Source organism: Hipposideros armiger, unplaced genomic scaffold (genome assembly GCF_001890085.2).
Source record: "Hipposideros armiger isolate ML-2016 unplaced genomic scaffold, ASM189008v1 scaffold_126, whole genome shotgun sequence".
In the NCBI taxonomy this organism is placed as follows: domain Eukaryota; kingdom Metazoa; phylum Chordata; class Mammalia; order Chiroptera; family Hipposideridae; genus Hipposideros; species Hipposideros armiger.
This window is the reverse complement of record NW_017731476.1, coordinates 2,750,187-2,766,992: the sequence shown is the minus strand read 5'-3', so window position 1 is coordinate 2,766,992 and position 16,806 is coordinate 2,750,187. Positions and strand designations below refer to the sequence as shown.

The following is a 16,806-nucleotide window of genomic DNA, read 5'->3' as shown; positions in this document are numbered from 1 at the left end:
TGGTGGCTTTTTGTCTGTATATTTTTGCTTTGAGCTAAAATTCAGGTACATGAAACTAATCATTTAAAAAAATAGAGTTTATTTTTTAGAGCAGTTTTAGGTTCCTCTTGAGTAGAAGATACAGAGAGCCCCCCCATATACCCTGTGCCAACCCCCATGTGCCCAACATCCCCACCACAGTATGACACTTGGGATAGTCATGAACCTACACGACACATCATTATGACCAAAGTGCATCATTTATGCTAGGGTTAAAGCACACATTTTAAAGTGTGCATTTCTGTGGTTTTTAGTATATTCACAGTGTTGTGTAGCCATCACCTTTATCTAGTTCTTAAACTCTCTCTAATTTCCCCAAAGAAGCCCCAGATCCATCAGCAGACACTCCCCATACTTCCCTCCTCCAGTCCCTGGTAACCCCTAGTCTACTTTCTCTGTGGATTTGCCTGTTCTCCACATTTCATATAAATGAAATCACACAATATGTGGTCTTTTGTGTCTGGCCTCTTTCACTAAGCATCATGTTTTTGAGGTTCGCCCACATTGTAGCCTGTGTCATTGCTTCATTCCTTTATGGCTGAATAATATTCCACTGTATGGGTGGGCCACGTTGTGTTTATCTGTTCATCCATGGATGGACACGTGGGTTTGGGTTTTGTCTCCTTTTGGATACGTTACTAGTGCTGCTGTTAACATGCATGTGCTGTGAGCATGCGTGTATATATTTCCATGTGGACCCATGTTTTTCAGACACCAACTTTGTGCTGGGCAGCTACAAGACCGAGCAGTGCCCAAAGCCGCCGCGCCTGTGTCGCCAGGGCTACGCGTGTCCCCACTACCACAACAGCAGGGACAGACGGCGGAACCCCAGGAGGTTCCAGTACAGGTGAGCCCTGGGACCATGGGCACCTGGGCCCCCACCTCCGTCTTCCTTCAGACACTGAGCTCTGGGTCCAGCTTTTTTGTTGAGCAAAGAGCCACTCTCTGCTCATCTGACGCTGCCTAGCATGCCCCAGGGGACCCCAATCTCAGGTAGAAAGAGTTGGTTTATTATAATCATTGTTCTTTCTCTGGGTTGTTTCAGAGTCAAAGAACCTAAATTAGTAGTCTCTAAGTTTTAGTTACCAGATACTTGCTTGAGAAGATAAGTGAATTTACTGCCTATTGATGGGATAGAAAATTGTAAAAACTAAAGGAAACTCTTATATACACCACTGGTGGTAATTTTTTTCTATAAACCCAAGCAGGTTATAATAACACTGCCAAGTACATGAAAAATAGAGGATTTGGGTTAGAATTTTCATATTTAGGGCCAGGAGCCTCAGATCCAATTCTGAAACAGCCTTGCACGAAGATGGGCTGCGGGCCGCGTCTCTTCTCCCGGCTGAAGGAGGCCTGGCTGCTTCTCCAAGATGTGTTTCCCATGGGCGTGGGTGGCCCTGACTCAGAGTCACTTTAATTTTTGTGGAAAATAAACATGGGGCCCCTGAGTAGTTTCTGGGTTCAGATGGCGTCTCCCCTGCTCTTGCTCATCCTAAGGAAAGAGGCTGCTCCTTCCAGGGGCTGTTTGCCTGCGGTCCCTCGCGATGTGAGTGCACGATCCTGTGAGGTGAGCCCAGCAATAGGTAGATAAACCAACACCCCAAGGCACGCGTGGAGGATGTCTCTTCTCATGACCTCCTGTGACTCCCCCTTGTCCCCCAGGTCCACTCCGTGCCCCAGTGTGAAGCATGGCGATGAGTGGGGCGAGCCCTCGAGGTGTGACAGTGGGGACAGCTGTCAGTACTGCCATTCCCGCACAGAGCAGCAGTTCCATCCCGAGGTACGAGCAGGGGCCAGGGGCTTCAGCCAGCTGGTCAGTGTCACTCACCCTGGGAGAGGGTGGGTCTGGGTGACTCCCCTTCTTTCTGTGTTCAGGGATCCCTAAGACCACCCTCATGTTCAGGGATTGGCTAGAAGGATTCACAGAATTTAGCAAAGCCATTACATTTCATTGAAATCAGCAAAGGGCAGGGTCCTGGAAAGACCAGGTGTGAGCTTCCAGCTGTCCCTTCCCAGTGAGGTGTGGACAGCAATCACTTCTCCCAGTGACCATGTGTAACAATACACATAGAGTGTTGCCAACCAGGGAAATCACCCAAGCCTTGGTGTCCAGGGTTTTTATTTGAGTCAGTTGTGGGGACATGGCTGACCTAGGTTGAGCTGATATACCACAGGGCCCAGGGCCCCCACCAAAAATCACATTGTCACTCTCGGGTGTGGCCCAAGGCCAGGTCAGCAGACACTTACCAGGCAGGACATTCCAGGGGCTCAGAGGTCACCTCCCAGGAGCCGGTCAAGGCCGGTCCTTTGGAATGTGCGGATTCTGGAACCAGAGAGAGCCTGCTGAGCCAACCAGAGCTCACTTGGATTTGTATGAAAAACTAACAAGCAAACAAGCCCCCTTCAGGGCCTGAGACAGCAGGAAAGCTGGGGACCAGGGAGGGTGGGGGGCCAGGGCTGCGCAAGTGGTGGGGAAATGTGCACCCACAGGGGTGTTGAACGGTGTGCTAACCCCTGTGAACTAAGGCAGTCTGGTCTGCTAAACTCAAGGGGCCTGGAGGGGCGAAACGGGCAGCAGGGGGTAGGAGAGGGGTACCCTGTGGCCTGTACGGCTGAGTCAGGGACAGAGTTGCTGCCCTGGCTTGGAGCATGCATGGGAGGGAGCAGAGCACGTGGCCTTCACCTCAATGCCTTCTCCCTGAAGTCCAGGTGTGTGTTCAGGCCCTACAACCACCAGCTCAAGATTCTATTTTGTCCTTTTCTAGTCACGTGATCGTTCGTTCATGTACTCGTTCATTCAATGTTTGAAACTCAGAAAATATCTTGCGCTTGTTCACACCAGAAGTGTTTGAGTAAAAAGTCTCACCTCACCTCTGGCTCTGCACCCCGAGGTCACGACACTCCCATTTGTTTCTGTGGCTCTCCCAGCACTTGTGATTCTTACCCATTTCCCAAACAGATGCTCTTTTTATCTGGGTCATATAGGTGCAGAATTGGGAGTTCAAACCCATGATACTAGTGAATTTTAACTTTATTTGTGTATTTCAGCTGTGTATTTCAGCTGTGACTTTCGATAGAGAAGAAAAAAAGTGAACAGTGGTCCCCTTGTGGCATTCACACCTGGTTTTATTCCAGGCCTGCCTGTGGTGTTTGCAGCCACATGGGTGTGTGAATGTCCTGTGTCACACACCAGGTTACCTCAGGGGTGTTCGCCATCTGTTTTATACACACAGCTCCGTGCATACCTACGTCGTTCATGCACGAGCAAGACAAAACTCAGAACAGTGAACATGCCCTTCCCTCAGAGGGCACTGAGCACCAGCACGGCCAACATGTGTGTGCAGAGGCTGCCCTGGGCGTGAAAGCAGGTGCCTGAGTGAGGAAACACAGGGCTATGCCAAGTGAGACACCCCGGGCTCTGGGAAGGGGCGGGCACCTCTTCCAAAGGCTTGTGATTACATTTTGTTTATTTTCTTTCTTTTTTTAAAATTTTTAAAGAAATTTTATTGGGGAATAGTGTGTTTTTCCAGAAGTTGTCTTCAATCTAGTTGTGGAGGGCGCAGCTCAGTAGCCCATGTGGGAATCGAACCGGCAACCTTGGTGTTACGAGCACTTTGCTCTAACCAACTGAGCTAACCGGACCGATGTCCCTGCATTTCATATCTTGAGAGTGTGTCCTAGTCCAAAATTCTGTGCTTTAAACTGCATATGACATGACATTTAGCTTCCTGGTATTTTTAGTGAATTCGAGACCCTATGAAATTGCTTTTGTTGGTGTGGTTGCTGAGGGGACAGTTGAAGCGCCAAAGGGACTGAGCAGCACTTGAGGCAGGGAGGGAAGGCAGAGTGATGAGGTGTCATTTGTGATCTGGGTAGGAGCACAGAGATCCTGCCCCAGCCAGGCCCATGAGGGGCGGCAGGGGTCTTGAAGCCTGTCTGTCCCTCCTGGGTCCCGGTGCGCTAGGGGCAGGGGTCGGGAGCAGACCCCAGTGTTTTTGACTGTGATAGTGAGAGTATCTTTGACCCAAGTGAAGCGGATCGGGTCTGGCCATGGAGTAGACGCACATGTTCATTTAACAGGCATTTCTTGAGCACCTGCTGTGTACCAGGCACTGAACCAGGCACATCTTTCAGAAAACACCAAGTGGAGAAGCTGACTTAGTGTGGTTTCAAGGACAGAGCTGCAGGCGCTCGTCCCCCAGGCTGACTAGCCCTGCACGGGGGAGGGAATTCAGTTGCCACGGGCATGCAGGGGAAGTCGGGGGGGAGCACATCCACATCCGAGTCTTCAGGAGACCCCTTTGTGACTGGGAGCTTAGCTCTCTGCATTGTGATGCAGCCGCTCTGGGCTTCCCAAGGAAACCCATTTCCAATACAGCCTCTCTATTTTATCTTAATTTCATTTTTGTTTCCTAGATCTACAAGTCTACAAAGTGCAATGACATGCGCCAAACTGGCTACTGCCCTCGGGGTCCTTTCTGTGCCTTCGCACATGTGGAAAGTGAGTACCCGCTGGCCAGCAGGCTCCGGTCCAGCTGCCATTGTAGACACATCAAGTTAGACGACTCGCAGGTGCCCATTAGACTTTCCATTCATCTGGAGCCGGCTCTGAGTACAGCAGAGTAGGCAGGAGCTCTGTGTCATGGCGGGGGAGCCTGGGGGCCCCCCCAACATACCTTTCAGGGTCCTTGGCTGGGGGGGACCTGCTGCAGGTTGGGCCTTAGGGGACCCAGAGGAGCCCTCCCTCCAGGCATCCTGGGATCCTGTTCTCAGCAACCGGGCGCTGGAACGGGTTAGTTTTGATGGTCAGACGGACCCATCATCAAATGTTCCCAAAAGCAGAAATGAACCTCGGTGACAGGAACACGCATACAGACGGCCTTCCCTCTGTGTTCCCGAGGGCATCCTCTTAAAAGTTTTTGAGTTTGGGTTCTGGTTTTGCGAGCGTAGCTGCCAATTCCGATTTTATTTTCTGTTTTTTATTTTAATGGGGAGGGTGGCTGTTCTTGTTGAAATTTTACATCGTTTTCTGATCTTCAAATCATTCGAGTCTCACGCCTAAGTCTTGAGCATCATGTTACCCTGATGGCTCACCGATGTCCCTGTTGTCAGGGAAGATGGTTGTCACGAGACCAGTGCATGCTCTTTCCCTAGTTTGTGGGGTCCTCTAATGGAAGACGCCATGCAGCCAGTGGCCGCTCAAAGCCTGCTGCCCCCTTTTCTTGGCAGAGAGCCTGGGAATGGGCAACGACTGGGGCTGCCGAGACCTCACCCCAACCAGCAGCTCCTCGGCCGGTAGCAGCCAGCCTGGAAACGTAAGTGGACAGCACCCACCGGGCACCCCACTCTGTCCTTCGGTTATGATCGAACTGTAAGGGGCAGATGGTTGTGATTTCTGGGTGATGCGGTTGAAGACAGTTTGCCTGTGGGTTGGCAGCTCCTTCTAGAAGACTGTAGAAGAGTCTTGGCTGAGTTCTGGCCTGGGCCTTGCTGTTTGCCAGACACTCACATATCAGCCGTGTGTGAAGGCACAGTCTTGGGCTCCTGTAAACAAGGGGCCCTGTGTCTGGGTGGGATCCTTGCATGGCTGGCAGCCAGGTGGGAGGTGGGTGTGGGCAGGTCCCTGACAGTGAGTGCACCCAGGGGTTTGAGTCGGGGAGGTCCTCGAGGCTTGCTGGGGCAGTGAGAGATTTGGGTGGGGGGTCATTTCTGGGTGCCAGTGGCCCTGATGGGTTAGGACTCTCATATTGTTAAGAGCAGAGTGAAACGTGGGGACAGGGTTCAGACCTTGTGTCCCACCCTCACTGGCGTGGTGGTGGCTCCTCACGCCAAGCATTTTGAGAGGGTAGGAATGACTCCCTTCCTCAGGGGGGCAAGGTGTCTCCACTGTGGGAGCGTTGTCATTTGTCATGTTGAAGTCACCGAGAAAGTGGCCGTGTGGCTGCAGAAGGGGCCGAGTTCCTTCAGTCGGGCAGAGGGCTGGGCTGCTCTGTGGGCGGGCGGGTCACCTTCCCCACTCCTGTCAGGCTGAAAGATCAGGGCCCTTATGTGTGTGTAGGGGGTGTCTTGGAGCCCCAACAACACTAGCGCTTAGGCAGGGCTGCCCCTGGATTTTCCACCTCACAGGCCCTCAGTTACACTGTGGGGAGACTCACATATGCAAAGTTAACTATTTAAAAGTGCACTCACAAGGGCCAGCTGAGTGACTCAGTTGGTTAAGAGCTCACTCAAGAGTGTGAGCTCTGAGCAACAGGGTCACCGGTTTGAGTCACTGCCCAAGCTGAGCTGCCAACAGGTGGCAGGATGGCTCAGCTGAAAAAAAAAAAAAAAGTAAAAAGAATAAAATAAAAGTGCATTCACAGTGTGCAGTCACCACACCTCTAGCTGGACTCCGCACGGGTCATTTTTCCATGAGACAGAACTCACATGGACCTGGGAGCCAGGAGTGGAAACTGAAGAAGAAGTTAAAATCCTCTAAGAAATCTCCATTAAAAAGATTCAAGCAAACTTTCAGCTTGAAACATCAAGACTTCTGGGCGACCAAGGCGTTGAAATTGGCTAGTCCTCTGGGTGACATTTTCGGCAAATAGTTGGGTGAATTTTAAGTGTGTAGGAAAACATGCAGGGAACCGAGGTGCCCGGAGTTAGCTCGGGCCGCCCTCCTGGGGTCTGGTCTAGAGGGCATTTGGTTTTGGCTGTGATCCAAAGGGAACAGATAGATTGGGACACTGGGAGAATGTCAGACCTCAGTGTGGACCTCGCACTCCCCAGTGAGCTGTTTTCATGGAGGGCAGCTTCCCTTTCTAATTTTTCTGAACCTCGATCACCTTTGACAGCAGAGCTAAGCATAAATGAAAGAGAACACAGTGCCCTGTCCGGGGCAAGCTGCCCTCACTGCCCTCCGTTCTGATTCCAGAATGTTCCACACACAGTTAGGTGACTGCTCCATGTCCCTGTTGGTGAGAGCACCTATGTGATGGGGGGTTGAGCCCTGAAGTGAAAGGCTTTGTCTAAGGTTTGTCCATGTTGTGGGTTCAGGGTGCAGGGAGTTCACACACCACCTTCACACAGACTAGCCTGGAGGTCAGAGATCAATGTGCAGCTGTAAGAAATGGAATCCAGGAAAACCAATGGAAGCGCTGGCCCCTTTGAATGCCTTGTCTATTTTGTGAGACCTCAGTACTTGTCATTTTCTACATTCTGAGTCAAGCTTAGGTCTGTATGTATATTTTTAAATCAACTGGGTTTTTCTTCCAACATCAGAGCTTTTTTTCTGTTGCAGGCAAAGCGGAGGGACTCGCCTGCCGAAGGCAGCCAGAAAGCCAGCGAGCACGACAGTAAGCAGGTACTGCGCACCTGGCGCGGGGTTTCACCTTTTCTTTGCAGCTGGCCAGCACGCCATGCTCTGACTCTCTGACTTGCTTGGCCATGCTCACTCTTGATTCACAAAGTGACCCAGTGCGTAAATTAATTACGTTTTTAATTACATTGTTCTTTTAAAAAAAAAAATTTTTTTTTTTTAAATTTGGGAACAGTGTGTTTTTCCAGGACCCATCGGCTCCAAGGCAAGTAGTAGTTGTTTCAATCTAGTTGTGGAGGGCGCAGCTCAGGGGCCCATGTGGGGATCGAACCGGCAACCTTGGTGTTATGAGTTGTACTCTAACCAACTGAGCCACCCGGCTGCCCCAGTTATATTGTTCTTAAAGTTGCCTGTTCCACATGTCCTTTGTTTTAATGTTTAAGAATGTGTTGTACAGGCAGACCTTGGAGATAGTGCGGGTTCGGTCCCAGATTGCTGCAGTAAAGCGAGTGTGGCAGGAAAGCGAGCTGCTATCTCTTTGCTGGTGGAGGGTCTTGCCTTCAGTTTGTAAAAAGCACACCATTTGTGAAGTGTAAGAAAACAAGGTCTGCCTGTATCTTGGAAACAAACAAAATCCAAACCTCTGAGAGTCTTCTCCTTAGGGAAATAAGACCCAGCCAGTCTGTGTCAGGGTTCTGGAGTCACCTTAACAAGGCACCACAGATGGGGGCTTAGACAACGGAAGTTGGTTCTCTCACAGTCTGGAGGCTGGAAGTCCAAGATCAAGAAGTCAGCAGGGTCTGTCCCAGGCGTCTGTCCTCAGCCTATAGATGCTGTCTTCTCCCTGCCTTGTCTCGTTGTCTTCCCTGTGTCTGCCTCCAAATTTCCCCTTTATATAAGGACACCAGTCATAGTGATTAGGACCAACCCTAATGACCTCGTCTTAACTCGATTCCCTTGGTAAAGGTCCCGTCTCCAAGTAACATCACACTCAGGTGTCCTGGGATCAGGACTCCGACATATGAGGTTCTGGGGACATAATGACAGCATCTGCGATGAGCCTGACCTGGTCTCTTTAGGTCACAGCTTATTGTCACATCTGAGATAATGGTCAGTATGTTTGATGAGGTTTTGTTGATTGTTTTCCCTTCCCTTAGTGAGGGGCTTCCTGCTGAGCCCCCTACTGTCCTGACACCCAGCTTTCTGAACACGCTTGTTCAAACCAAGTTGTTTGTTTTGAGAAACAGTGTTTTTTTTCTGGACATGGCTGCCTTAAAGACGCAAAACGCTTGTTTTTCTCCATCACTGTGAAAAGGCAGAAAATTATAAATGTTCGGAAGGCCTGTGGGTGCTGTGTGTGGCAGGCAGCGAATGCTCACCTCTCTGGCCCAGGACTTTGGCCAGGTGGGCAGCACCTCTTGTTTCCTTTTCTCCTGGTTTCCTGGACACCCCACCTGAGGGCACCTCCCAAATGGCCCGTCGGGAGCAAGCTGTTTAGTCACTTATGTTCTATTAGGAGCTTCTGAAGCACATGTTTGAAATCAGCCAGAAGGATAGTCAAAAGTGAAAAGCAACTTAGTAATTTTGTGATGTTTTTTTTCCTAAGAGATTAAAACCGACAAGATGTTATTAAGAATGTGAAACATGAAATGTTAGCAATAATGTAGCCAGCGGGCATGTTGCCTGTCTCAGGGCCATGGAATAAAGGCCTGGAAAGGAGAGGGGTGCAGACTCAGGGAGTTGCAGGGAGCAGGGCCCCAACCCGGCCCTGGACCCAGAAGCCCCAGGAGAGGGGCCCTGGGGACATCACGCTATCCCCCCACCACCTGGTACGTTCTCACGCTGTGGCGGCAGCCCCACTCCTCGGGCACTGTGAGTAAACTAGCCAAGTTCATCTACAAGCCAGCTCTCGCCTGTGCCCAGGGACCCCCTCCATCCTGTCCCAAAGCCGGGTTCCAGGGGCAGTTAGCGCCAGGTGGGGACAGGATTGGAGAGCCAGCTCTGAGGGTCCCTACCCAGGTTAGTGTTCCCAGCGTTTCGCCTGGGGTCCCTCCTCCAGTTTCCCACTCAGTTTGAAAGGTTAGAGGGTACACCAAGGGGACGCTGTGACTTTGAGGCCAGCCTGGTGGCTCTTGTGGGCTGACTGCTACCCCAGGGATCCCTTTCCTGTACGTGGGTGCCCAGCTGCTCTGGCTGGAGGATAATGCCAGCCCCTCCACCCCTGAGACCTCCCGACGCCTCTTCGTCTCAGCAGGTCTCTGTCCTAAGACCTCAGCAGCAGCTCTTATGTTGGGGGTCTTGGCCATTGGGTGGGAGTGGGTAGCGCTGGGCGCCTTGCCTTCCCGAGTTTTCTTTGATAAACTGAGGCTGTTTAGTTCCTCCTTAGTCTGGCCCACTCCCCAGTTTCCCTCTTCCCTCCCGGGTGGCCTCTTTCTCAGAAGCCTCCTGCTCACCAGGCGACACTGGGCAGAATGTGCAGAGCCAAGCAGCTTTCCTGCTGGTGGCCCCACCATCTCTCAGAGCTGAGACCCGCCTCGTGGCCCATGCAGCCTGCAGGGACCACAGAGATGCTGTCCCCTGTGCGCCCAGAGCCGAAGACTCACTTCCGTCCCACCTGAGAGGCCAGTGTAAGGCAGCCAGGTGTGTCACCTGATCAGCCCAGGAGCGCATGACCCTTGTGAGAGCAGCGTGGTTGGGCAGAGGCATCATCCCTGAGGCACAGAGCACCTTGTGGAACGTGCTTCCTGGCCAACTCAGAAGCTTTCAAAGTTGTCACTTGGATGAGCCCCCAAAGTCACTCCGGGGTCCCTGTGGCCTTGTTTTGGTGGAGGTTGCTCTTCTCCAGCCTGTTACACAAAACAGGCCGAAGAACATCTATATGACATTGGGGTTGGAGACGATTTCTCAAAACATGGGCAACAAAAAAGAAAATAGATAAGTTGTACCTCATCAAAATTAAAAACTTTTGGGCATCCAGTTAGCTCAGTTGGTTAGAGCGCGGTGCTCATAACACCAAGGTTGCCGGTTCAATTCCCCTCATGGGCCAGTGAGCTGCACCCTCACAACTATTGGGTTGTCGGAAAAGTCACGATGTATATTTCTATGTTTTTTGTTGCAAAAATGTGTCATGACTTTTCCAACAACCCAATAGATTGAAGACAACGTCTTGTCTTGGAGCTGATGGGTCCTGAAAAAAACACACTGTTCCCCAATAAAGTTTTAAAAAAAAATTAAAAACTTTTATGTATCAAAGAATACTGTCTTTGGGAGAAAACCTCTGCAAATCATGTCTGGTAAGGGGTTAATGTCCTCAATTTATAAAGAACTGCAACTCAGCATCAACAAAACAACCCACTTGAAAAATGGTCAAAGGACCTGAACAGACATATCTCCAAAGGAGACATATAAATAGCCCACAAGCACATGGATTCTCAACATCACTGGTCATCAGGGAAATGTAAATCAAACAACAGTGAGATACGATGTCCACACCCATTAGGATGGCTGCTATGAGAAAGAAAAACAAACAAACAAACAAAAATAACAAGCGTTGGTGAGGATGTGGAGAAATTGGAAGTTTTTTGCATTGGAAAACAGTATGGTGGTTCCTTGAAAAATTCAAACTAGAACTACCATACAATAAAGAAATCCCACCTCTCATTATATACCCCAAAGAATTGAAAGCAAGGTCTCAAAGAGATTTTTGTGCACGCCTCTTCACAGCAGCTATATTCAGAATGGCCAAAAGTCGAAGCAACCCAAATGCCCATTGACAGACAAATGGATAAGCAAAATGTGGTCCATCCATACAGTGGAATATTATTCAGCCTTAAAAAGGAAAGAAATTCTGATACATACCACAACATGGATGAACCCTGAAGACTGTATTAGCTCAGTGTGCCATAACAAAATACCATAGACTAGCCAGCTAAAATAACACATTAATTTTCTCACAGTTTTGGAGGCTGGAAGTCCAAGATCAGAGTGTAGGCAGGTTTGATTTCTCCAGGGCCTCTCTCCTTGGCTCGCAGATGGCTGGCGTCTTGCTGTGTGCTCACTTTCTTTTCTCTGTGTGCACATAACCCTGGTGTCTCTTCCTCTTTTTATTATTTTTTTTAGAAATTTTTATTTGGGGAACAGTGTGTTTTCTCAGGACCCATCGGCTCCAAGTCAAGTAGTTGTTTCAATGTAGTTGTGGAGGGCGCAGCTCCGTGGCCGATGCAGGGATCGAACCGGCAATCTTGGTGTTATGAGCCTGCGCTCTAACCACATGAGCTAACCGGCCGCCCCTCTTCCTCTTTTTAGAAGGACACCAGTCCTATCAGATGAGGACCCCACTCTTATCACCTCATTTAACCGTAATCACCTCCTTCAAGGCCCTGCCTTCAAATACAGTCATGGTGGGGGTTGGGGCTTCAACATTCAGATCTTGGAGTATTGGACACAAATGTTCAGTCCAAGGATGTTATGTTCAGTGAAATCAGCTGGACAGCGAGGACCGCAGATTGTGGGATTCCACTCATATGAGGTCCCTAGGAGAGTCAGATTGGCACAGTCGGAAAGTAGGATGGTGGTGCCAGGGGCTGAGGGAGGTGGAGATGGGAGTCAGTGTTTCATGGGCACAGAGTTTCAGTTTGAGAAGATGGAGAAAGTTCTGGAGATGATGGTGGGGTTGGTTGTACAACAATGTGAATGTACTTAATGCCATTGAACTGTTCACTTAAAAATGGCTAAAGTGGTCAATTTTATGTTATGCATATTTTACCATAATAAAAAGGGCAGACAAAGCTGGCGTTAGAGGGGTCATGGCCCCTCACCTTGCTGTGTGTCTGACTACCCAATTATAGGGAACCCAAGCTTGATCCATCTGTAACTACCGTGGCCTCAAGAAAAGGGCCGACCAGGATGTCGTCATCAATTTTCAGGACAAAGCGTCACCTGACATCTTTGAGGGGGCACGTCCTCCTGCAGTGTGACTTGGGTGGGTGGATGAAGTCACAGTAGATGCCTCAGACTGGTGGCTCCAGGCCCTGCTCAGTGTGCAGGGTTTAACGTGGGCGTCTGCAGTATTGTCGTGGGTTGCAGTAGTTCCTGGGGATGGCACACAGCCCAACTGAGGGAGAGAGGAATGGGAGGCCGGTGGTCACACCTTCACAGCTGGAGGGATAGGAAAGCCTGCTTGTGGGTGACCCCAGGGGTGTTGGGGGACACTGTTTTCCGGACTTCTGCAGTTTGAGTTCTTTTCAGTTTTAGCCTCAAACATACAGTGGTTATCAGTTCCAGGGTCTCTGTACTCCATCGTGGGGGCCTCTCTTGAGCAAAACCAGGATGGGGTTGGGAGCTCATGAACACGGAGAACGAGACCTCAGGGCCAAGAAACATTTGCCCGAAAACCTGTCCTTTGTCAGATTTCTGTCTGGCAAAATGCACAGCAACTGACACTCTTTAGTATGGAAAACTTCCCGTATGCTGACATACTAGTAACTCCCTTTATCGTTGGCCTTGTGTAGCCGCCCCAACCCCAGGTTAACTTCTGTGTTATTTGGAAGCAGAACCCAGACATCACATTATGTCATCTCAATATAGCTCTGATTCCTGATTTCCTAGTGACCTCAGAGCCTGCCGTGTAGTCGCAGCTGCTGTGCAGAGCCCTGAGGTCTGGCCTGCGGCTCTGTCCTGGGTTGTTTTCATTGTGTGTTTTTCTTGCGCACAGCCCCCTCCACATCACTGGCCCTTCATTCCAAGATTGTGCCAATTCTTTTTTAATCTGTTATCTATCAAACATAGTGTGACTTGCCCCCATTTTTTACTTTCCTTGAGTAATGAGATCTTAGGACCATTTCATCGATGTTCTCAGAAGGGGGCTGGCGCTCTACTTATGTCTGTTGGTGGATTTTCTACTGCTGTGTGCCAGCTTTTGAAAATCGCTTTTGGCAGCACAGTTCATTAGAAGAGACGCTTTTCTAGATGCGTGTGTTCCCATCCCTGGATAATCAGCAGCTTGCAATTCTGCCTTTCAGGGTCATTGTAAGTCACTAGACAAGTCCACTTTCTTTATCTGGTGCTTTGGGGCAGAAGTCCACCAACTCATCCATCTGTGACTCTGCGCTAAGGTCACACTGCTATTGTCTGTGCAGGTGCGTCTGCTCACCTTGTTTGTGTCTTTGCACAGAACCACCTGGCGGTGTTTGCAGTGGTTCATCCACTCGCTCCCAGCGTGAGCTCCAGTGTGGCGTCCAGCCTGGCGTCCAGTGCTGGCTCCGGCGGCTCCTCCCCCACTGCGCTGCCCGCACTCTCGGCCCGTGCCCACCCACTCGACCCCACCGGTGGTGCCCTGGAGTCCGTCCCAGGTAAGCCCAAGACGCTTCATCTCCCCGACTTCTCTTAGCACTTCCATTGTAGCATTTCAGTAATCGAGTTTTGACATGTTGAGGAATGCAAGCTTTTATGTCTGTTTTTGGTCATCTGTCACTTTGTGGTAATGGAAACGCCCGCTTCACCTGGGGCTGCAGAGTAGGTAAGGAGCCCTCTGGCAAGGGCAGCTGCATGGCCCAAGGGCGAGGCAGAAAATGGATGCTTTAGGGAAATGAAGACGGGAGGGGAGGCAGGCAGCGAGGGCACCCGAAGGTGAGGGACGGTGACAGGTGTGGGGAGGGAGTGGGGATGAGGCCTGAAGGCAGAGGGCATGGCTGCCAACTCTGGGGGGTCCTTAGCCTCTAGGAGTCAGTAAGTGTTTGTGGACTGATGATTCATGTGATCAGAGTTGGGCTGGGGGTGACCTGTCTGGTGGCCTGAATGGGGGCACAGGACCCAGGTGGAGGCTGTCGTGAAAGGCAAGAGCAGGATGAGCGCAGAGTCCTGGGAGTGAGGGGCTATGCGTGTCTCCTGGGCCCCCTCAGGCCACATCTCTGTCCTGGTCCAGGGAGACTTGTGCCAGTTTCAAGTTCTCTGTCCGGGGTTGGCTGGGAAGGTGTGACTCTTGGCAGGATGGGAGCTGCTCCAATGAGAGGCCCAGCCTGGTCAGCCCAAAATTTTATTGTTATGGATGGATAAGCACAAAAGTGTTTAAAATAAAGCTTACTTTCCCTAGTGTAAAATACAAGTTGAGCATAACAAAACTACAGTAATACCTTGGTTTGCAAGCATAATTCGATCTGGAAACAAACTATTTGTATTGCAAGACATCACTCGTTTACCACGTTAAAATGTATTAGAAATGTTTGCTCGTCTTGCAGAACACTCGCAAACCAAATTACTCACAAATCAAGGTTTTACTATATTTAGAAAAATGGAATTCATGCCCCCCAAACAGGTGAGGGCTCTGCTCACCTGAGTACAAAATAGAACAAGGTGCATCTTTGCTTTGAAAGTGGGCTCACTGGACATGTGATGACTTAAGGTGGGAGTTAGCATATTTCTAGTACTTTTTCCAGCCATTATCTAACACCTAAGGGGCACCCTTGGCCTGTTTTATAGTATGTCACTGACTGTCTTGCTGTGTGTTCTTTCATTGACTTAAATATTTCCTGAGCCAACTACTGGAAGGTGAAGTGGTGGATTTTTTTTTCAGGATCAGCATTGCATCTATTTATAGATAATGTATTTTTGTTGCTGTTGTTAAAATGAGCCTCTGCTGTTGGTATGACCCTCCCATTTTCTCTGACCACCCCCCTGAGTGTAAAGTTATATCCCAGTACGACTGCCCCTGTTATGGGAAGTAACAGAATCCTGGGAACTGCTGTCTGACCCCAGATGGGTCCTAGCTGGGCCGTCTGTCTACTGCTGAGGACCCCCAGGACCCTGAGTGCCCATCCTACCTGCTTTGGGGCTGACAGGTATAGACTGGATGGTTTTCTGCCATAGTACAGTTTCATTCAGATTATATTGTTGCTAATGCACTGAATCATAAGAGTCCATTTTTAAATCATTCATTCATTCATTCACTCACTCATTTAGAGTAAACTAAAATAAATGGCTGCTGTTTCCAGGCTATTCTGTATTTAATGGATTTCGTAGAATCATTTCAGGGCCGCTTGACAGATTTCATTTCCTTTGCCTTTCACTTAATATGAACAGGTTTCTGATTAAAATAGTGACCATTAAAATGGCAGCCTGTGGAGCTCATTGCCTGGAGTGGCCCCATAGCAAAGGGCGGCGGGAGCCTTCGTTCCCGGTGCGGCGGAGACCCGGCCAGTCTAAGGCTTACATCACCGGGAGCGGGCGCCAGCGCCTGCCTAAGGCTTGCGTAATCGGGGCGGGGCTTGTCCAAGGTTTGCGTCATCCGTGGGCGGGACCGGCGCAAAGTGGGCGGGGCGCGGGCGGTATTTGAATCCGCGGCGGTGGCGGTGGCGGTGGCGGTGGCGCGGGCTGGTGGCGCGGGGCGGCGGACGGTGAGTCAGCATCCTCAGCCCTGCGCCGTGAGGGTGCGGGTCGTCGTTACGCAAAACTGCGGAGCGGGCTGTGCGCCCCCCTTAGGTGTGGCGCGCCAGCCTCCCTGCCCAGGTGTGCCTCGCCTCCCCTCCAGGTGCTCCTCGTACTGGTCCGTGGTGTCCGCTCCCGGACCTGGTATGAAAGCCAGGGTTCGGTACCATATTTCCTCGGGGCTGCGGAACGAGGTGAATGCAGACGTGCCCTCCTGAGCCTGCTCTGCGGAGGCGCCTGCTGGCCCCAGGTGGGCGGGCGCCAGTCGCGGGGCTTCTTCATGGAGCCTGCATTACCTAACGGAGGTGGGTCTCTTGCTCCTGAGAGAACTGTTTCCAGTCTCGCCCTGTTACGAATCGCCGCCTGCACTGTGGGAAACTCAGACCCGTGGGTGAGCGAGGTGCTTCTCCGTCCTGTAGTTGGGGGAGGACTGCCTGGATCGGGTGGGTGCCGGCCTCGGGGTCCCCCGATCTGGCCTTCAATTCTGCACGATGTGCGTTGTCCCCGTGTGTCCCTGACCCCGGGGGACCGCGGCGCCTCTTGAATGTGCTGTGTCACGTCAGCAACGGGGTTTTGCCAGGGCCGTTACTCAGCAGCTTTCAGCTCATTTCTCATTAACATCTGGGCGGTTCCTGGTATTTGGTTAGGCGGGTTCTAGGTCAGATGGCACAGTTTACGCACCTGGGTTCCTGTAGGTTTTGAGTGTTAAATCCTTTTTAAAAGTCAGTTTTTCTTTTAAGAGAATGTCTTGGGAGACCTGGGTCTGATCTTGGGGAACAGCAAGGTGTGGTAGGAAAGAGAAGTACTCCTGGTGGGAAAGTGGGGCAGGACACTTCCTAAGAGCAGCTATCTCCTCCTTGTAAGCCAAACGCAGGCTGTCAGGTGAGGGTTGGACCCTCATGTGCCACCTTTGCGCCTGAGTGCTGAGTCATGGGGTGGGGTAGCATGGTGGGCTAAATTACTTCCAGGTGTGAAAGGCTGCAGTCCAGTTTGCTTCCCCCATCCATCCATTTACCCATTAATTTCATTGTGTCTTTGTTATT

General features: G+C 50.8%; 1 protein-coding gene across 4 annotated transcripts in view; it reads left to right on the top strand.

Moving 5' to 3' along the window:
* UNKL (unk like zinc finger) overlaps positions 1–16,806 on the top strand; it is a 40,393-nt gene that overhangs the window by 11,929 nt on the left and 11,658 nt on the right. For 2 of the 4 annotated variants that reach the window (XM_019648670.1, XM_019648669.1), the window contains exons 5-10: positions 751–886; positions 1,705–1,822; positions 4,459–4,543; positions 5,272–5,357; positions 7,325–7,387; positions 13,515–13,692. In XM_019648670.1, coding sequence (XP_019504215.1) covers positions 751–886; positions 1,705–1,822; positions 4,459–4,543; positions 5,272–5,357; positions 7,325–7,387; positions 13,515–13,692 — 666 coding nt within the window. Of the gene's footprint in view, positions 1–750; positions 887–1,704; positions 1,823–4,458; positions 4,544–5,271; positions 5,358–7,324; positions 7,388–13,514; positions 13,693–15,704; positions 15,733–15,758; positions 16,069–16,806 lie in introns of those variants that run through there. The other 2 variants (XM_019648673.1, XM_019648671.1) reach the window with 2 other exon arrangements.